Genomic DNA, 22297 nt, shown 5'->3' on the forward strand with positions numbered 1-22297 from the left:
TGCGATAGAGTTACAAGGATATCATTCTTACTAATTAGTCAAACCACATAAAACACTGGTTATAATTTGTATAAGCAACTAAATTCCCAGAAATTATATCGTTATATGTTTGATATAGAAATAAAATAGATTTTTAACTTTTTAATATTTTTATTGTTTATAGTCATTATTAAACTCGCCATATGTTATGGAATTAATCACAAAACACATATTAACGAAATTTCTTCTCGTGTGTACTTCATTATGGCTCAACGGAAGTACATACTCAGTAGATGCAGGTCGTTGTATAGCGGAAAAAAATGGGAAAATTTGGTCAATTATTGGTATAGAGCGTGCACTACGTAAACACGTAAATACTTCCGTACCGCTAGACTGCCCTCTATGGTCGTCTTTTTTACCGCCTCTCGGTAATACCGTTATGTCTACATTTTTTCTCTTGTCTATTACATGTTCAGATTTCTAGATTTGAAGACAATGGACTGATAACAATACAATACCAGAAAAGCGCGTATTTCAAATATATAAAGTTGTTACTATTTTACTTTTTCATTTGCATACCTATTTCTTCGAAATGAAATATATTGCATTTTATCAGTAGATTTTTTTTATTAACTTTATTGTTCTCCTTGTCTTCTCGTTTGTATATTTCCTAATATCTTCTTTTTCTCGAACTACTTTATTCACAGAAAGCAATAGAATAGAGAAATGATAATAAAATTAGAAATACATATTTGGATCATATGGACCTATGAAGCAGTATTAAAATATGAGCTGTAATTTTGAAAATGAATAATTTTTTGTTCCCTATTTTTCAGACGCTAAGATGAGATTGGAGGAAGACCTTGTGATTCGTAGGAGCAGACCAACGATGATTTCGGCCAAGTACCGTGCGAGGGAGGAACGTCGTCGCTTGCTTAAAATTTCAGCCGGTAAGCTAAGGAGGATCGAGGACCCAGAGGCTAGCCTGTGCAGATCGGTTCTCATAAACAACGCCGTCAGGCGACTGCAACGTGAAAACCGAGACGAAAAGACTAGGAATTACGGGCTTCCGGTGGTCACGTATCTAAATGATTCCACCAAAGAGAATAACGTTTCCAGCAACCTTATCGTCGGAGTAACAGACGACGAAACGTCCTCCAGGAAGAGGTAAGAGAAACTATTTAATCAAAGTTTTCAAATATCAAGGATCCTTGCCGATATCAGTTATAAAATTATAGCAGCGCAATATGAATAAAACTCCACTTAAAATTAGCATCTTTGGATTCTACTTGACAGAAGATATCATATGTTGCAAAAAATGTCACAAATATAGTACGTCCCAAAACAAAGTTTTAGCTGAACATTCGATTATAATTAATTATAGACATATTTTTTGTATTTTGTACATAACCTATGTGAACGGTTGTGTTTTCTTGGAAATAGCTTCGAAAGAGGTCAGAGGATGCTCAGAATAACTAATTCGTAGTTGAACTTTCCCGTTCTAGAGGAAGAAGAGTGGAAGATCTTGCTCGCCGTTGTTAGAGATTTGTTTTACATAATATAGATTGCGCAAGTAGCGACAGCTCGCGTGTCGGTTGCGCAATACCTTCGGGCACGTTGTCTACTCTCGCCGCCGTCTCTTAATAATTTCCGAAACAACCCATATCATTTTCGTTTTTTTTTTCAGATTAAGCGATGATACGCGGAACGATGGAATCAGCCCGAAGCGACAGAGGCACAACGATCTTGACCTTCAGGACGATGTATTCAGTGACTTTTACATTCTGCCTCCGACTCCGCGATTACTGTCTCATATAGACGAAGTCCAAGAACCCGAATCTCCGCATCATCACCATCTGGTGTACTCCGAGGACCGCCTGGGCTCCGTAGATATTCGGTCGACAACAACAATCATTAGCACTAGCACCGCAAACACAACCACCACCAGTAGCACCAGCACGTCCGCGAGTAGTTGCTGTAACTCCGTCATGTTCCCTACCGAACTAGATGACACTAGCAGTCAACTAACCAGTGTTGCTAGATCTACCGACATAGGCAGCATAATGGAGGCTTCGGACGTGGTCGATCCTGACAGGATCTGCGATTTTGCAAGGTTTGCAGACTCCGCCAAGACTCTAGAAGAACGTTTAGTCGAGTTACAGTCGCTGGACGAACATTTTGATCTGGCGAAATTCGAAAGGAACAACAATCAGAGTTGTGGCAGAGCGTTCCACGATATCCAGACCTTCCACAGTTTGGTACCTGGACTGGAAACCTAGAAGGGAGCCTCGTGCCTCGAGCACCCTCCTCTCGTCGCGTCTGGCTCGACAGAAAAAGATGACCACGACCACGATGACGACGATGATGCGGGTAGACGGCTTCGCGGCACATACGAGGAACCACGGCGAGGATGAACCTGCGATCTGGGGGGGGGGGGGGAACATTCTGTCTAGAATATGGCGCCCTCTATGGGGCTTTAACTTGATGGCACGAGCATCGTCGACACGGCTGGACGACCTATCAGAGGATCTCTGTTTGATATTTGGGAAAGCACAAAGGACGAACTTGTGGTATCGAGCAGTACCAGTAAGGGAATGATGTATGTAGGCTTCCGTAAGGCTTATTTTCATCGTTCTTGAGTTTTTTTTTTTTTTTTTTTTGGTCGTTCAGCAGCTGTCAACGATTTAAGACTGCGTGGGGAATAAGTAAAGTACTTTTCGTGGATGAAATGCGTTTTCAGCAGTTCTGGGTTCGATGAAAGTCTGGCTTCGATTGAGTATTGTCGATGTGTACGTTACCAATAGTTGATATAAACGTTGTTGGTTGTACGTGCATCGGTACCAAAATATTCTGAAACACGCATTACATATATAATTTGTATATATTCGAGTACGTTTCTAAGAGCACGTTAACGATTATATTATAGGCGAATTTATAGTGGAGATATTTCCGGAGAAAGTGAATAAACGCCGACACACAAGAGAAAAAATGCCGCAAATGAGACGCGTGCGTCTGTTGTGTATAAATGCCTTTAGAGTAGTTGTAAATCGATGTAAACGTGAAGTGCGCCCGATATCGAATGAATTTCACTATCGCGCGATTATGCCACAATGGGCCTTCGATTTCTGTTAACAATATTTTATCGTTCCTTTCTTTTTCCTTAATTTCTTTTTTGTAGTTTCCCTTGTGATTCTACAAACAATGAAAAATGAATTTTTAGAACATCGACAGATTACCATTATCCAATGTGTGATTTCTTTTGTAAATCACAAACAGATAATGTGTCGTCGGATGGCGAAAAATCGTTGGTTGTAAAAAATATATTTCTTTGCTAAACTATTTTATTCCTTTTTTGCGTTTTTTTTTTCTTTTTTGCGATATTCTTGTTCGGAGTGATAATCGTTGAACGTTTGTGTTTCTCGCGTGGCATTTTCTTTTGTTAACACTTTTTTCCTTCTTATTCCTAATGATGAAACTCATTAGTTAGTATCAATTTGTATAACGACGAATTTTGTTACGTCGAAATACGCAACCGTACGATTTATATACACGCTGTATGCATACTGTTTATAATCATTGTTTTTAAAAAAGGTATGTAATAAGTTCGGATTTGTAAGACGTACGTTTAACATGGATTTTGCAGACACTGTGCAGTGCAATAGTATGTCCCTTATTTCTTCTCACAGAAGAATACCGGAACATGTCGCAAATCGTTTTCGAACATCGAATATATTATTACTACACAGATACGCGAATACTCGAGATCGATCTGCGACACTTGACCATCTTTGCGTTGATTAATTCGTAACAGTGCCGCCATGATTCTTCTATAAACTTATAAATCAGTGCAGTCTAGGTGAATTCCTTGACTATGCCATTTTTAAGCTGATTTGGAAATATACCGTCTTAATCTGTTTCTGCCCCCATTCACAAAAGTGCTAAAAAGGAATTGGACGATCAATGTCACGCGTGCAATCATTTTTTCTACGTTTTATTTAAACTGACCACTTTTATACGTTTTGCACATATTATAAATTTAACGAATCATTCACAGGAATACCCCCTGATCTTTTTGTACAGGATAATAACAGATGCATTTGAATCCTCTGAGCGTCGCGGTGTTGCGTTACGATTCGTGCCGTAACCTGTGAGGGTAGCCGCGAAACTACATATTACGTAATCGATGATTGAATCATTGTACATATAAACATTTGTACCGTTCTGTAAACCCGGTAAGAGAAAATAGAAACAATGACGAAAGCGTGAAAAGCGATGCAAAGAGAAATCCAATCTTCCTTTCGAACGTCTAAACCGCCTTTCGAGGGAAATTTCTCGACGTGAGTCGTATTATCACGTCGAAGAAGGACCGTCTCGATTCGTGGTTTGACGCGTTCACACTGTAAATAGTCACATTAGCACCCTTAAAATAACTATGTATAAAATTTCATACGTTGTTTAGGTTTTTAGTACTAGTTATTCAAGATCAGTTACCAATTATATGAACAAATTGCAAATAAACTGCAGAAATATAATATATCTTGTCAGCTCTCCTTTACTCCTCTCCCTTTAATTTCAAAACCAAAGGTTTTACACACCGCGTTTTGCCGCTCGTTTTTAAATTGCCTTTAAGCACCGGCTTTCGACCAACTTCGTGCGACGTCGTTAATATTCGGCGGCGATTGGACGATTTTGATTGTTCCATTATCTGCCTATGCAAGTCAACATGAAGGGCTCACGATTTTGAAAAAATTCATTCAAATGGCTGCTTTTTCTACACATATCAATCTTTATTTATTAATATTTATTTACTAATAATAAACTTTAAAAAGGCTAAGTTGAATTTCAGATTTTAGTCTATTTCTGTATTCTACATAGCGTTTAGTTCTGAATCATAGTTAAAGACATTAAATTAACCTTGTAAAGAGTTCTTTAAAAAAGACTTTATTCAAATAAATGCATGATTTGTATAGGATACGAAAGGTTTAACGATAAGAAAGTAATAAAAAAATAAGATTATAAATATTTTAAGAAGTTTGATGGCATAAATTAGAAAGACACGAAGATGAGATAAAACTAGATAATCAGTGGAGAGTAAGAAGATCTCAGGAATTATCAATAACCAAAAATATTTGAACTAAGCTAATAAGTAGTTCTTACACTGCAACATTTTAAATTTTGGTTATATCAGTTATAATCCCTAATATATCAATATATCTTAATATTTGAAATTTGGTATAAGGAAATCAATTACGGCGAAAGGAATAATTCAATATATTTCATTTTATTTTTTTTGGTACTTTTTTTTATTGAGAGTTGCGAATATATACAAAGGATGGCGAACTAATAATAACTATTACATTAGAATCAAATAAACAAAGATTATCATGATAGTATTAACGTGTGTTAATATTCGTTTAAATAACATAATGTTCATAATGATGTGTGTATTGAATTTTCAAAAGATGTCATTGCGTACGCCACAAAGTGTCACATCGTCATTCATTTATTCGTATTTTGCTCTTTATATATATATTTATATATATATATAATATGTATAATATATATATACATATATGTATATATATATATATTATATGTATACGTGTAGGATTGCTTTCGCGTCACATCGACATCGGTTTCGATACATTCGATCCTCGATAAAAAGGAAAGTTCGAAATCGAAGATCGAATATAGTGTCGAAAATTGCTGCGAAAAAAAGAAAGAAAAGAAAAACAAAAAGAAATTGGATCGGAAATTCACGTCAAAATCGACCGGAAATTCGATCGGCTTATCCTGATTATTCTTTCTAAGATAAGTCTAAGAAGGACAAAAGTTCTTCTTTTTACATTTAAAACGATAAATTAGAATTTAGAAAATAAGTAACTATCATATGATTAATATTTTTTTATCTTTTTTCTCATTTTTCTTCCAAATAAATAGTAATGCATTTTCAAGAAATAAACGAATTGTGATTGTGTGGTTTCACGGTTTGCGAATCGGTAGATATATTTACCGCTCTTTTACGATTGGCGGTAAGTTTAAGTATGAAAAGTGGAAAAATTTCTATATCGTTTAGGACTCGCATCCGTGTCCGGCATTTTCGCCCGGGTTATGATTTGTGCGTTTCAATCGCGACAACACGAATTCATTCGATTTGAGAAAAACGCGATTATTTGACGCAGATATAAAATCGTGTAAAAAAAATGTGAACACGTTTTCGTAGTTAACCGTAGTCGTCGATCGTATCATCAACGAGGATTTATTTCGATTCGCAATCGTGAAAACGTTCGAAACGATTTGAAGCGAGCCAATGATATACTTTCGTCTTTCTTTCGCTCCTTTTTTTTTAATTTCGGTATTTCCCTTTAATCGTGTTGCAATGTTGGTAAAGTCCTCGAATATACCATAAAGAAAAGAAAACAAGAAAAGAGAATAAGAAGAATAAAATTCAATAGAACAAATCGTTTCGTACAAATATCGACTTCGCGAGTACGAAATATCGTAAAGTTAGCGAAGAAATAGCAGAACACGATGTGTGCATCGTGTCTAGTTGACGCCAAATATCACTCAAATTCGATTTGTTCTTCTCTCTTAAATTCACAACATCGAGAAACGTTATCAAAGTACCTAACGCGTACTTAATTTCTTGCTTCTTTTTCTTATTGCTTTCTTCCCGTTTGCATTGCCAATATCGTTCTCGACTTTTCATTTTATATAATAAAATATCTTTTCCTAAGTATAAATCGATCGATCATTTCAGCACTTATAGTTTTTCGATTTATACGCACCTGTCGTTTATCTCAAAAAATATTTCTTCACTGCAGAAACGCGTCGAATGATTTCTTTTTAAAATTTTTCAATAATTTGTCAAGAGAACATCGACAATAATATGTAGATACAAAAATTTTTTTGGATTCATGCGAAATTAAAAAATATACATAGTGCAATCTGCAAAAATATGCAAAATATCCAAATTAAAGTATTCTGTATAATTAGAACGCGGATTTTTATGCAATTTCATATTTTTATTAATACAATTAAAGTAATGGAACATACATAAATATGTATTTCTCCCATGAAATGCTATGACAAATAGTTCATTTGAAATATTTCTTTATTTTTACATATTATATGCATTTTTATATGTATATTTTCGAAACTTCGAATTTCCCATAAATTGTATAAAAATCCGTAACCTAATTATAATATTTAGTGTGTAAAGGAAATCTCTAGTTAGATTCCAATTCCATAATTGTGTTAGTAAAAATTTTCATAAAAATCCACAGCGTAATAATAAACTAAAAATTGAACCGAATAACGGGGAATATAAGTTTCTTTGTATGTAAGTATTACTGGAGTTTTTGTGTTTTCGATGTGTTTCGCCTTTGTGCATGCCAGAGGCATGCGCTGTCGCATCTACTGCCAGTAGAAACACCATTACACTTTGTCAGACGCTAATCATTGGATACCAATGCTTCTTGGCTCTTTAACACTCTGTGTGAACCTGCTACTAATCATGTTGCGTGATTATCTTTACGTTAAAACCATACAGGGCATCCTAGAATTAAACAGCCAAACTTGGTCAGCATATTTTATAAATATAACCAAACAAAAAGTGTTATATGAACATGGATGATTTGAAGCTTTGTTAAGAAGTTACAATAAATATATGAAGTACAAGAAAAGGATAACATTTTGGCCTCCAATAGTTTCCAATTCCGCGTAATTCGATTTCCATGCGTGCATAACTAAATAAGAAAAATATATCGAACAAAGCATTACATTGGTTCGTTAGAATTAAATGAACATCAACGTGAGCTTCATAGGTTAATAAATCGAAGTACTATCGTTGTCTTATAGCATAGTAATCGTAAACCCATTATTGTTCCCATTGTATTATATATTTGTATTATAACGTTTTAATGATGTTTGAAATGTTTATATAGTACTTTTTACTTGACTATACACTATACACATATTCGACTATACTCATAGAATACAGCTACAAGATTGGCCTATTAAACGTAAAAGAATGTCTGGGACCACCCTGTATAATCCAAATCATGGTTATTCTTTTGCTTTCTTTTCAGAATAAAGAAGAAATGTCTATTCGATTACATTTCTTTGAATGAAAATCATTCGACGATTCCTGCCGTCCCTCTTGACTACGATAATTACACTTTTCTTTTCATCACAAAAATAGAATTCTTAAAACTTAAACTCAGTTCACTCTCTCGCACACTGTTTGCCTTTCTCTCTTTTTCTCTCTCACTTCCCCTTTCTTTCTTTCCCGATACCTCTCCCTTACTTTCAGTTTTCCTTTACGTATAACCGTACTATACGCACTTATCGAGCGTTCATTTTCTGAGAAGTATGCAGTTGCTGTTGACAAAAATTAATTGCTTTATCGGTTCGTCGATATAATACACATTCGTCTTTTTTTTTACGATTCGATCGAATAATTCGAAAAAAAGTACGTTGCGCTACTTAAATAATTCGCCATTTTCGCTAAAAACGTTGCATGTACCAAGGTCGATTCTCATTGTCGCGATAAATATTTGTACAATGTAACAATTCATTGACGCAATTTGGGCATACAAACGTAAACGAGCGTGGACGATTAACAATTAAAAAGTCTTGAGCAATCAATTTAAAAACGGTCGTACTATCCTCTCTTTTTCTTGTGTCATACGTTCATTCGATACGTTCTTCTAACGTGCATTATTAACTTATGATGGCGCAGCTGCGATAATTAACACTTACGAAAACTCAATTTCAGGAAAAAAAGAAAAGGTATATTTTAAACATGAAACTTCTATAGATACATTGAGACTTACAATAATTGAAATACGCATCAATTAAATATAATTGTTGCTTTAAGGAAAGAAAGAAATGGAAAAATTAGATAAAGACAAATGAAGAAAAAATAAAAAGAAAAGAATCGATGCAGTCAAACAAAGGAACGACCTCACAATTCCTCGAATCACCACCACGTCCACGAAGACACGTAACAAAGAAGGGCTGTAACAACTATTCTACAACAATAATCGTACTCCCTTGTGTTGATTGCATCAACGAAGAAAGTGGGAACGAAACGGAAGAATTTGAGACCACTAATAGCAGGCAACGGTTCTGTATAAAACAATAAATAAAGGTTAGATATGCTCGATTACATGATATATCGATTCGAACAAGATCACTGCTCTATACACACAAGTTACTACCATTATCAACATATCTGCGTATTTTTATTCCTTTTTTTTTTTTTTTTTTTTTTTTTTTTTTGGTCAGCCGTCTCTTTTTCTCTCGTTTTTTATCTTTCTCGATTTTGGAAAAAAGATCAAAGACTTAAGGAAAAAGGAAAGAAGAAAAAAAAGAGAGCTGGTCGACAATCTCGTCCAGTCGAAATTACTAATAACGGGATTATGTAAGATTTAGAAATTACAATTTGACACGCACTGCACACAGCTCAGTAAATACTTATCTTCGTAAATTCTAAACGCCATCGTCCCGTCGATAACAATAATTACATTGATCGTGGGTTCGATCGATTTTAGTTCGATATACATATATTTATATTTATATTCATATTTATAATATATATATATATAGATATATCAAAAATATCCTTAATAAAATAGAGCATTTTAATATGTATAACGTACCATCAAGTACTTTATTGTATTATAATTTTATATACTAATATATATAATATATATATATATATATTTATTTATAACACACGTTCAGTATTATATATATTTAATATACATATAATACTCACGCCGACATTCTTTCCTATTGTTCACGCGCATATGCGCCACACAGTTGTGCACGACTATCCTGTACAGTATGTACCATGCACGTGTATACGTGTGCCTGTGTTTTTTTTTTTTTACGTTTCGCCACGTGAATTTTTTTCAGATTAGATTACGCACACCTCGAGTTCCTGGCCGTCTTCGTTACTTCGTCTAACAGTTACGTCGCTACAACTGTACTTCTTATTTCATTATATTCAAATTCATATTTCGAAGTGTAAAAAGGATATCTTACAATTGCCATTTAATTTAAAAAAAAAAAAAAAAAAAAAAAGATTCAAAGACTGAGCGCTATACTTTAGTAGGAAATTATATTACGATTTACTAAAGTATTACCGTGTCATTGTATGAATGTTCGAATATATTGCGATATATTACGATATCAGCAAGTCAATAATCTCTTAGTTACAAAGTGGTATGCTATAATATAGTAATTTAAAAAATGTCTCTAGATTTTCGATATAAATCATTACTAATCTTCTTTGACGATAATTATCAACGTACAAAATTTGTTTTAACAATGATTTGATAAGTGAATGAAGCTGCCAGAACACTCGAGCGAACGATTTCCGCCTGAACTCGACAAAATTCTTTCGTCCGTGCGATATAAAATTTATCTATCCGTCGATCTTCTTTGACCGTTAATCGTCCTAGCTCAACACAGCCAAAATGAAAATTTAAAGAATTAGAACGGATATACATACCCTTGAACCGATTCCATTTCCGTGCAAACGATTTTTAGTGAACATGTTAACTAGTGCATTTGGTTAAGCAACAATTAAAGATACAGTTAGATATTTGAAAAAAAAGGTATGAACAAGAAATGAAGCTAGTTAAATAACAAAAAAAGCATGAAAAAATTTTCAGACTATTTTATTGACCTTTTTTAAAGACATAGAATAAACAGAAAACGAGTTTAGATAATTTTAAGTAGAAATATCTGGAATTCAACAGACGTCACCGCCAGGCTAATCCTCTCGTTAATTTTAATCGGTTCAAAAGTGGGTTTACCCTCAACTCGAATGATTTTCAACGTTTTTTTCATCGTTATAGAGTGCATCGTTCAACAAACAATGCTCAAGCATTTCTCATTTCTAATTGCTCATTTTATTTGTCTCGCGAACCGAGGTTCTCCCAGGCGCAATATCTGATTTGAAATTACATTTTTCAAGTTTCACTCTTTCTGCTACTACTATTTACAATCGATCACGCGCATTTCTTTAAGGCAGTAATAACATAACCTCGAAACGACACGCGACAACCGACTGCATACGGTTTGCGTGTCCGAAGGAGGATTTTTCTTCTCTTTCGACAAACATCTTTTTTCAACTTGTTTTTTCCTTCACGCCCTTTCACATGGCGACTTCATACAGAAATAAAAACAAACAAAATGAAGAAAATGAAAAAGAAGAAGAAGGAAACGGATTCATTCTGCTTGTTTCTCTCTCTCTCTTTCAGTCTTTCGCTCGTTCATTCGTTAACCTTTCGATCTTTTATCTTGTGTATCTCTTATCAAAGAAGTTTCGAAATCCTCACATTTCTCTCAAATTCGCGATCGTCTTACACGATTAATGAAGGAATCCTGCAGGATGATTAAAATTCACCGTGTCGTATAATAGCGATAGAATTATCGATAATGAAATAATTAATAATATAATAATAATAATCAGTTACAAACTAGAAATAATTATCAGTTATGTACAATGTAATATAATGATATTATAGTAACGTAATAAATAAGCTCGAGGCGTAATAAATCTACACCTACTTTATAGAAATGTATCTATCAATTCATACGACAAACGCTTAGCTTTCTCGCTCAATGATCGCCCCCTGATTAATTAGAATTAATTACAAGTGGTCATTATGCTACTCTCCGAGCAGGCCAAAATATATATATCTATATATTTCTTTTTCCTCTTTTCTAATGTACAATTAAATCTCTTCGGGTGTCATTATTTTGTCTCGTACCTTATTCACGGCAAAGGTCACGTCCTATTTTTTATCCCTCTATCTCCCTTTCTCTCCAAAATTCCGCGATATTTCCTTTTTTTCACAGGTAGACAAAAATATATTCGGCGTACGGAGAAAAATCGTAAGGAAATCTACACCGTGACGCCAACCTCGCGAGAATACACGCAATATCATCTCGACACGAATTTTCGACTATATCTCCATCGGGATACGCGGAAAAAGGAACGAACTACCGATTTGAAAGTGCTCTTTGAAGCCTCAAGAACCTTCGCGAGACCTTCAGGTGTAGATCTCAAAAAACGCGTGGGACAGATATGTCTCTAGCATGAATTGTTTTCTTTGTCTAACAACAGCAAGGCTTCTTCATTTCGTTCGTCGGGTACATGTTCTCTCTTATCCTATTCGACCGTTCCTCGTGAAAAAGATTCAAAGAAAAGCTGTATTTCTCAATCGAGAATTGATTGATTTTTCTGTTTTGGATTTAGAACATATAAATGAAGAAATAAAAGGGGGTGAAATCAAAGCTCCTTGATTCATAAACTTTCAAGATATATGCACCCCCTTCTTCTTTTCTCCTTTAAACTGTTCACTCGTTCGAACGATCGTTCGCTTACCTTCTTTATCTTTATTTGTTGTTTTCTCCTTTTGTTCGTGTATATATATATATATATATGTATGTAGTATACATTATATATTATATATATACATATAACATATATATGTATGTAGTATGCATTATATTTTATATATAAATATAACATATAAATGTATATTATATATATATATACTACATACATACATACATATATATATATATATATTTAACCATATGTATAACGTGTGTTTCAAGTCCGTTCAACATACTATACTTTGTCATTTAAAAACTAACGACTTCGTTCGCGACATACATTTTTTTAGGCACTTTTCCTTGGAAACAGGTTTTTTACCATGTTTCGCCATATTTTTTTTCACACTGATGCTTTGGTTGTTAATGTACAAGATCGTTAACGATTGTAGTCAATGTTCTTTTCTTCGCTGTTGTATCGTTTTTCCGACGAAACTGAAATGATGTTTCTATATATATATATACTATCACGACATATACGCATGCGCGTATGCAAATACGATTCGGACGCGCATCGACAAACATCCGATTGTTATCACACGTATTATCGTTCATCGTATAATCGTATTTTCTTTTGAGCAGTGCAGAGTTTTTCTCTCTTGTACACTTTTCCATTTTTTTTTTTTTTTATTTTTTATATCCTTATAAGGCAAATATTGTCGCTTCTCGCGGTGAGCTAGCCTCCACAAAACTTCCTCAATAACTTTCTTTATCTTCCGCGATCGGCATCCAAACGCAAAATTCGATCAACAATTCTCTCTAGTTGGTCCGTCACGATTTGCCGATCATTTCCATCTTATTTTACAAACACTCTCCTTTTCACTCAGGATCGGATACGAACCCTCGTGTACATACTCTCGTCTAAAGGAATTAACATCTATAATTTGTTTACTTACTGTTTACCCCTATTTGTCCACTTGTTTCATTTCTCGGTTGGTCTAGTGACCGTTTGCGGTATCACCGTCAGCGACTTCGGTATTTTTGGCAATATCGGAATCTGGTTTGACGTCTTTGTTGTCACCTGGATTGACTTCGGCAGGTTCAGGTTGTGCAGTAAGTTTTGCGTCGGGCTATTCTCGTTTGCCAACGCGCGAACGTCGCAAATTAATGGCTCAAAATCACTTCTGCTCTGCCGACTCAGCATCTCCTGCTGCATTCTCAGGTGCTTCTGAAACTGTGTGTGCGCAGCTATCTGCGCCTTTTGATACTGCGTCGCCGACTTCATGTTTGCCGAAGAACTCAAATTACCTGTCCCGCCGTTTGAACTGGTCGACTGTTTCTCCGTGAGCATTTGTTGCTTCTGTTTCTTCAGATTTTGCAATCGTTTGAACTCGGGCTCACTTAAATGAAACACCTTACCACCAGAAGAAGTTGGCAGTTTTTGACCGTCCTTTCGTTTCACGTTACCGTTCGCGGGGTTAACGCTGGTAGATGGAAGGTTTAGTCGTTGCAGATTAGGAGGTGGTTTTTTAATTATCGATACTCCAGGGTTTAACTTCAGAACCCGAGTAGGACTACTTTTTATAGATTGTGTAGTACTGGTGGACGATGGTTGTTTAGGAGTACTTGTGCTTGGTAAAGAATGCTTATCCCTTTCGAGAACGTAACCGCCACTCAGTCGACGAGAATTGTGATATTCTGAGGCAATCGGTTCCATTATTGGCTCGTCCATTTTCTCTGGACCTTCGTACGATATTAAACGATTCTGCACAGAAGTCGAGTAATTAATGGCATTCCGTGATGCATTCGGGGCTAGCACCAAGTCACCGGATCTGTAATATTTTTCCAGAAGTATCAAATGTCTGAGAAACGAGCTCTGATTCCCATATGGTCTCTGTAGCTCTTGCCAGAGGATTTTCGTGTCTCTGTCATATTGTATCATAGTGGCACACTTTTCCCAACCTTGAGGCGTTATTTCTCGAACATTCGTAAACTCTATATTGGCGTGAAGGTTCATCTCTTCCTCGCCAGGGAAAAGAGTACGTACACTAATGGAAGGATTAGCACCGAGTCTCTGTACAACCGGTGTGATGTCATTATTCGTCCTTGGCCTCTTTGGCAATCTGGTTAGCGTCACCTCCTTGTCCATTGCAAGGATCTCGACAACCTCGTTGGGATTATCACAAGATATCATTGCATCTGATGTTGTATACGGATGCATATCAAGCAGTTTGCGTTTTTTCAGTTTCTCCACGGTGCTTTCAATACCGAGGAACTGCACGTCCATCCCAACGTTTTCGTCGTTTGCCTTTGCGGTACGGTTTTCATTGTCCATCTCAGAACTCGCTTCCTCGTTTTTGGTGGGTTCTGGAGTAGATTTTTCAGAGGCGGAATTCGTCGTACCATCGGGAGACTTGGAAGTTCCGGTCTTAGATTGAGTGCTACACTTGGTTTTCTTCCTTTTGTCCTTGTCTTTTTCTTTGTCCTTAGTCTGATTGTGAGAAGAATCTTCGTCTTCGTTCTCCAAGACCTCAATATCATGATAGTGTAGGATTCTGAACATACAAAAAGAATAAAAGATAAAGATATAAAGACATAATAAAAGTAAAAATTAAATCTTGTAAATGTATCAAGGGAACCATACCTTTTCCGATAACTTTTGAAGAACGACTTATGATTCGCGTTCATATTCTCTACATCCTTATACTTCAACTGCAACTGAGTGAAATATCTACACAATTTGCAAACGAAAGTACCGGCCGCCAGAATAACAGGAATCCCTTGTTGTCCAAGCAACTGATTTAATTCCTCAATCTCCGCATTAGCTAGTTGATGAGTGTGATTTCTCGCCAACCTACGTTTGCATAACGCACAAGTCAAGAATCGTTCGATCTTCGAGTAATGGCTAGCGCAGAACGACATGGACGTGTGTTGACTCGATTCCCAATCAATGTCCACCTGTATAGAAAACATATTTATCACAGATATTTGTATAAAAAATAATAATGTAACTGTAGATTTGAAAGTTTGATTAGAATTGGATTTTAGACTTCAGATTGCATTATTTTCTTACCGGCTTATACTGGTACACTAACCTGTTTTTGCAGACCAGCTTTTATCTTGAGCAACCATCGACGTTTGACATGATGTCGCGAAGCATCTCTACATTCGCGGGCTGAGCACTTAGACACCATGAGTTGTCTGTGTTGTTTCTGTGGCTTCGTTTGCATATTTGTTGGACTTGTATTTGCCTAAATATCAAGAAATTTTACATAATAAGATTACATATTCAAAGATCGATTAGATGATACTGAAAATTTTATAAAACAAGCTTCCACCTTTCTGTCTACATGACGGTAGCAAGCATCACATAAGCAGGAATCTTTAGTCAGATGTCTTTCTATGATCAAAATCTTTTTGCGTCTCTCATCGGACTTCATTTGAGCAAGATGCATCGGTGTGTCCAAAGAACCGAATTTTCCAAAGCAGTAACAACAGACGTCCGCGCACAAGCGTCCAGGATGAATAGAGAAAGAGGAGGACTTCTCTGGAATAACAAGAGACTGACGATCCTTCGGCGCTGTGTCTTCGTTATCTTCATCTGTTGTGACAAAACAATAAATAACCCACAATTATTACAGAGCTATGCGACATTAAATCTGATGTTCTAATTTAATACTTTGATGAAGTGAGGACAACTTAATTGGAAGATAATAGGAAAGTTAGAGAATAAATATAATTGATATTGAAGCAGTAGCGCAAAGTAACATGCTTGTTATAGAAAACTATATAGTTGTTATGATTTGCGGGATCCTTTTTTTTAGGTGATTTATGAATTAAAGAACTGCTTGATACTGGATAGTAACAAAATCGCGATTAAGGAAATAATCTTGTTACAATAAGCAAGAGCAATCCGTTAAAAAAAATATCAAGCGATTCTTTTCTGAATGATGAGAACGTGTGTTTTAAGCAGAAGGACAAGGAATGATTAAGAATGTAGTTATTCCCACAACCAGGATTACCGCAAGAGTGTCTGTGGTTAGTAGAGAACTTTCGGTTCGCACCAGAGCTGCTATCTCCCCAACCACTGGTTCCAAACTGAAAAATAGAAAGCAATATGATAAGTAACTGATTAAATTTCATCTTATTCAATGTATATTAATTTATCATATTTGTATAAAACTCACCTCCTTCTGAATAGTGTAGAAATTCTCAGGTGAATCTCCTTCGCCATCTCCACGACCCTGTTTCAATACCATTTTCAATGGTGACCTTGATCGCCTCTTGTCTTTCTCCTTTTCTTTCTGAACACGGATTACAGTTTTCAGGGTACCTGTGTACTGTTCCTTTTTTGCCTTTTGATGGCTCAATCGCTCAGCAGCCTTTTCCAGAGATTCCAACCCGAGAAGTCTCAGAATCGACTCTTTTTTCGCCTTGTCTTCTGGTGTTTCCAAGATCTTTGGAGTAATATTGATGCTGCTAGAAGATTCACCAGACGTGGATGTCTCATCAGAATCTTTCTGTGATGTTTCTGGTGTTTTTACAGGCTTACAATCGGCATTCAGAATGTCTATATTCCCTGACTGCTTGGTCACATGGTTCACAGATAAATTTCGAGATAATCTGTTCTCGCATGTTTTTTTAATAGGCTCTTTCGTGATAATTATGTCATTTTCTGATTTGCTTCTAATACTATCTGTACTGTCCTGACATTTTTCCAAACTTCCCCTAACACCTTCTGAGAAACCACGGAAATTCGTTGCACATTCTGTTCCGTCCTCATATTTATTTAAAAAGGATCGGTTGTTCTCATTGATCTTTGCTACCTCATTGTCCAATAGTGTCTCCTCCTTATTCTGTTGATCGTATCTCCGGATTTCCCGTCTTGGTCGTTTATTTTTTGAAGCATTTAATTGATCCTCTTTGCGTTTCTTCACCTCTCTACTGCGTCTAGTGCGAGCTTGACGTTCTAACTCGATAGTGTCTGTTTCAGTGCTGTTCCGAGAATCATCTACGTCGTCTGTGATCATTTCATTAGCCTTTTCTTCCAAATTCTGTGTATCTTCCTCATTGTGAGAACTCTGCAATATTTGAGAATTTTCTTCTTCCATTTTTATTTTTGAAGCACCTTCGATGCGTTCTTTGTTACAAGATGTTTGTCCCTTTTCGAGCTTTTTCGTCTTATCGCGAGCTCTTAATACTCGTTTCTTATTATCATCGCCAGCAGATTTTTGCTCTTCCACGGTATTGTCTGGTATTTCTATTTCTTCCTTTACTATAGTTGTATCATTATTCTCTGAATTATACTTTAACGAAATTACTTTTTTCTCAGTATTATTATTACCAGCGTTATTGTTATCTGTATCATTACTCGATTTACATTTCTCGTCTTTTTCATTCTCATCTATATCTTTGTTTATATCTTCGATAGGATTACACGCATCGCTAGAAACAGGACTCGCGGTGCATTTAAAGTTCGTTGTGGAATCGGAAGTAGGTGGTACCCTGCAATTATTCTTGTCTTTCTTTGCAACTTGTGTTGCTTCTGACACGCTTTCTTCAGATTTTTCAATTTCTTTGGTATTCTCCATTATCTCAAGTTTATTTTGTGCATCGCTATTTTCTGATTCATCCACTTTGGAAAGACTTGTTTCCTGTTTTTCAATATTTGTGATACCTAACTCACTAGGTAATGAAATGTCTGTTATAGTTTTGCTTACTGATTCTTGCCTGTATTGCATTTCGTTCATACTCGTTTGCAGTTGATTGCTAGATTGATTCTCTGCTACCAATCTTTCTACTTCCTTAGAGATACTTTCTAAAGTCTCTACATCATCAGATTCCACAGTAACATTTGCAGAAATCTTAGCCTCGTCTTCGATTGTTTGATCTGTTTTTGCTTCTTCTTCTGTAACTTCTTCTTGTACCTGCTTCGACACGATTGCCGAGCAAACAATTGAAGATTCTAAACTAGCCGCTTTGTTTGTCGATTCATTCATAGGTTGCTCGTCATTCGAAGCAGTTTCCTCAGAAACAGGTTTACTGGAGTTCTCCAAAGACTCTTCACAGTTTTCAGACTTTTGGGCTATTCTATTTAATACTCTACCTAATTTTTTAACAGTTTCGTTGTTCTCAAGATGACTTTTATCCGTTATTCTCGGAGATTTTTTGCTAAGACCTGATCTTTTACCATCATCCAAAACCTTTATCTGATCATCTATAACTTGTTCCACGTCCTTTTTAGACTCCTCTGCCGAATTAGGAATATCATTCAATTCCTCCTGTTGGTTCATAGCTTTGCAGGTGCTATCATTGTTCTCTATAATCTGTACAGAACTTGCTTCAGAAGCATTATGAGGGTTGCAGCTTGCATCATTGTCAGAAGAATCGCTCTCTTGTACGTTCTGAGAATGTGTTTCAGCTAGTTCAATATCACCCATGACTAGTTTTTCAATTTCTTTGGCAGTATCGGCCACTTTTGGCTTCAGTTCAGCCACTGAATTTTCTGAATTGTCCGATTTAATCTCATTCTTGGAAATAGTAGACTTATCCTCGTCTGTATTATCCTCCAATCCTAATTTCTGCGACTCCGCACTCAGCGGTGCAATTATCTCCTCAATTTTTGGTACTTCAAAATTTTTATTCAATACGAGTGCCTTATCCTGCCCAAAGATTTTACTCTCGATAGATTTGGCGATCGTAAGCTTGATATTTTCTATCATTTGATCTATCTGAGACTTCGGATTACCGTCTGACTTATCTGTACCATAAAACGAATTGACCGTCTTCTTCATATCTATGTTTAAACTACTTCTTCGACCCTTAGATTTGTCAGAAAGTTTCGCTAAAATATTATCTTTCCTAACTTGATCTAAATTACTCGTTTTCTTCAACTCTTCTTGCACTTCTGCGTTTTTCGGTATTATTCGTGTATATTCTCCTTTGATATTGTCATTTTTTATTTCGATCTCGGTACTTTTGGCTTTAGTTTTCGAACGAAGAGTAGGTCCAATCTCGGTTGTCCTATCTACTCTATCACTATTGTTATTATTTTCTATTTCTGATACAATTTGCGAATTGTCTTCGAAATTTTTTAGTGTTTCTTGTTTTAAGCAAAGTTCATCTTTAGTTGATACCATAACCGTCTGAGAATCATTACCGCTAGATTCAGAAAAACAAGATTCGGTATCGATATTACTATCTGCGATATTATCCGTGGAAACTTCCGAACTAACAGGTTCGTCCGAATTCAATCTTCGACGTTTTTTAAGCTCCAAATCGGTAGAGATAACAGAATCCGCCTGTCGTAACTTGCCATTCCGTAAACTTCTTTGACTAATCGATGCGTTCGACCTTTTCCTCAATTGAATTACACTTTGAACAGATTCTGTTTCCAGATTCTCTCCATCAGAAGTAATTTTAATGTCTTCACCGTCTGGTTCTTTTTTTATCTCAATATCTGGGACTATATTCTCTTCTACCAACATCTTTTTCCTCCTTGTTACTTTCCCTTCTATTTTCTCTGTTATTCCTTGCTGATTATCTATTTCTGAATCACTCAACATTGAAGCTATCACTTCGTCTATGGTAAGATCTATAGAACTCTTGGTGTCCAGAAGTGACTTCGAAACTCTTATATTGGTGCAATCTATATCCCTGGTACTCTTTCTTCCTTTTGTATATTTAATATCACCTTCTGACTTTATGAAAGTGTCTTTCTCTTTGATACTGTTCCTTTTAAATCCCGAAAATTTGGTTGATTTAACACCTCTAGGTAAAGAATCTAGATTTTCCAAGCTTCTACCTTTCCTATTAAGTTTTGGACTGCTCTTGATACTGGATCCAGCAACTGAATCTGTATCTTTGTCCACAATGTCCTCACACTCCAATTCGCTACTTTTTGGTATAAACTTGGTCTTTTTAGTCCTGAGATTGTTCTTGGCACTTCTATTACCTCCTTCTGTACCTATACTTTCACCCTCTGCTTCGTTTATCGGGTTCTCTAAAGTTTTTGTGTTGATGTCAGATGTCTTAGTACTGTTTTCTTCCGATAATTTGGCTCTTTTAGCCCTCACACCCTTCTTAATATCAGAAGTTATTCTGCATAAATTTCTACTGGTCACCTTCCTTGTAACTTTTGACTTAATTAAATTGGCCTTTGTTACTCTTAGCTTTTGTTTACGTTTAAGATTTCTGAGAACCTTTTTACGTGGGAGGGTTACCTCTAATTTTGGAGGAAGTTGACTACCAGTCGCCACAGCCTCTATTATGTCACGTGCAAGTTGCTGTTGTTTTAGATTCGACAAAGTCTTGCCTTTTCTACTTTTAATTTCATTCGATGGCAGGCCAGAATCATTATTCGCCTTCTGTTTTGCTTTGGAAGGCGCTAAGGGTTTCTTTTCCCTGGATGCCATCTCACTTCCACCCACATTGGGCTCCTGCAATTTCATTCATAATATGAAATTGCAAGCAAATTACTGATCAAATGATAATTGCTATTACCATTATAGCATTCAGAGTAATTTGTCAATTCTCCTATTAATAAAACAATATATCTTTTAAAAGTAAAAAGAAATCTTGGATTTATTTATAATATTGTACTCTGAAAGATTACTATATATTTCCATCTTTAAAAAAATGATCAAAACATTAAATTAAAAGTTAACTCTATCTCTTTTTCCATCCAAAAAATATTTATACAATGGCAATAAAAAGTATTTACACATACCATTATCTTCCAATGAAATATTCTTTTATTAGGTATCAAATTTTTGAATTATATAAAAATGTTACTAAATAATATGAAATTTAATATACATAGATCTAATTAATTAATATACAAACGCTATAACAAATACAGTAATGTGCAAATACTTTTTGCAGCTGCTGAATATATATATATATATAGCAGCTATAAAAAATATTTGTATACACCCTTACTTTTCAATAAAGCATTCTTTTATCAGGTTCCACATTTAATTCCATAGCATTAAATTTTTATAGTCATACAAAAGTACAATCAAATAATATGGAATTTAATATACTTGAACTCAATTAATTATTATATAAATACTATAATAAATACAATGGTGTACAAATACTTTTTACAGTTGCGCTCTCTCTCCTCCCTCCACACACACACACACACACAAGTGCGCGCGCGCATGGTAAAAAGGATAAAATTATAAATGAAAAAAATATACCTTTCCTCTTTTAAGCAAGACAGGAACAAATTGACTGTATACCAAGTGGAAAAACTACATAATTCGTCTTAGATGTGAGTAGGTGAGCGGCCGGCCGGATAGTGGGGTTGATAGATGCGGCCCTGGCGGTCAGAAAAATTACGTGACAAACTTTGCATTTACACGGATACACGGAGTGCCTCTTCTCGGTCAGGGAATATCACTTTGAAATATTTACCGTGATATCTCAACAATCACCTAACGGATCCTACAAAATTTCGTCTCGACGGAAAGACCGGATCACATATTAACTGCCCATGATAAAAATTGGGGTTTAAGCGGGCGAGAATCATCGAAAATCACGCAACAAATCATCGCGAAAAAATCGCCACGAATAAACAAAAGGTCGGACCCGATTCAAGATTTCCAAGGTTTACTGCAGGCTTATTAAGAGGTTATCCAGAGAATTTATAATTTCGATACTCGATTCGTCGATTGTACTTACCTCTGGAACGAAAAATCACAGTAAAAGAGCGTGGTTTTTGCGGGAAAACGCGGAAAACAATCCTGTGAAAAACACAGTCCCGTTGCAGGGTGTCTATACGATGTCCCACTGTTTTGAGGCTACCGCCACCTGACGGTAGAACACGCGACCTCTCCCAGGTCCATAGTCCATTCGCACTAATTCATCCAGTTATTTTCAATGAATTCCACCCTTCTAGCTTCACGCAACCCCGTTTTCGCCGCACGTTCACTTAACAAAAAACTTATACTTACTA

At 35.8% G+C, this 22297-nt stretch overlaps 2 protein-coding genes across 7 annotated transcripts in view; one reads left to right on the forward strand and one right to left on the reverse strand.

Annotated features, from left to right (window-relative positions):
• LOC132907493 (histone-lysine N-methyltransferase, H3 lysine-79 specific) overlaps nucleotides 1-4511 on the forward strand; it is a 94195-nt gene extending 89684 nt beyond the window's left edge. For all 5 annotated transcript variants that reach the window (XM_060960654.1, XM_060960653.1, XM_060960655.1 and 2 more), the window contains exons 2-3: nucleotides 816-1146; nucleotides 1667-4511. In XM_060960654.1, the coding sequence (XP_060816637.1) occupies nucleotides 816-1146; nucleotides 1667-2258 (923 nt within the window). In that variant the 3' untranslated portion in view covers nucleotides 2259-4511. The remainder of the gene's footprint in view (nucleotides 1-815; nucleotides 1147-1666) is intronic.
• A 2059-nt stretch (nucleotides 4512-6570) lies between these two features.
• Nucleotides 6571-22175, reverse strand: LOC132907135 (dentin sialophosphoprotein-like). 2 transcript variants are annotated; one of them, XM_060959906.1, is made up of 8 exons: nucleotides 22024-22175; nucleotides 21540-21661; nucleotides 16524-20774; nucleotides 16359-16434; nucleotides 15675-15937; nucleotides 15432-15587; nucleotides 14981-15294; nucleotides 6571-14891 (listed from the first exon to the last, which is right to left on the reverse strand). In XM_060959906.1, the coding sequence occupies exons 3-8, from the start codon at nucleotides 20748-20750 to the stop codon at nucleotides 13319-13321; spliced, it is 6609 nt and encodes a 2202-aa protein (XP_060815889.1). In that variant the 5' UTR covers nucleotides 20751-20774; nucleotides 21540-21661; nucleotides 22024-22175; the 3' UTR covers nucleotides 6571-13318. The 2 variants fall into 2 exon arrangements, with proteins under 2 accessions (XP_060815889.1, XP_060815888.1); XM_060959905.1 differs by lacking the exons at nucleotides 21540-21661; nucleotides 22024-22175 and having other exon boundaries at nucleotides 16524-20786.
• Between the last annotated feature and the right edge of the window lie 122 nt (nucleotides 22176-22297).

This window comes from Bombus pascuorum, chromosome 5 (genome assembly GCF_905332965.1).
Source record: "Bombus pascuorum chromosome 5, iyBomPasc1.1, whole genome shotgun sequence".
NCBI classification, from domain to species: Eukaryota; Metazoa; Arthropoda; class Insecta; order Hymenoptera; family Apidae; genus Bombus; species Bombus pascuorum.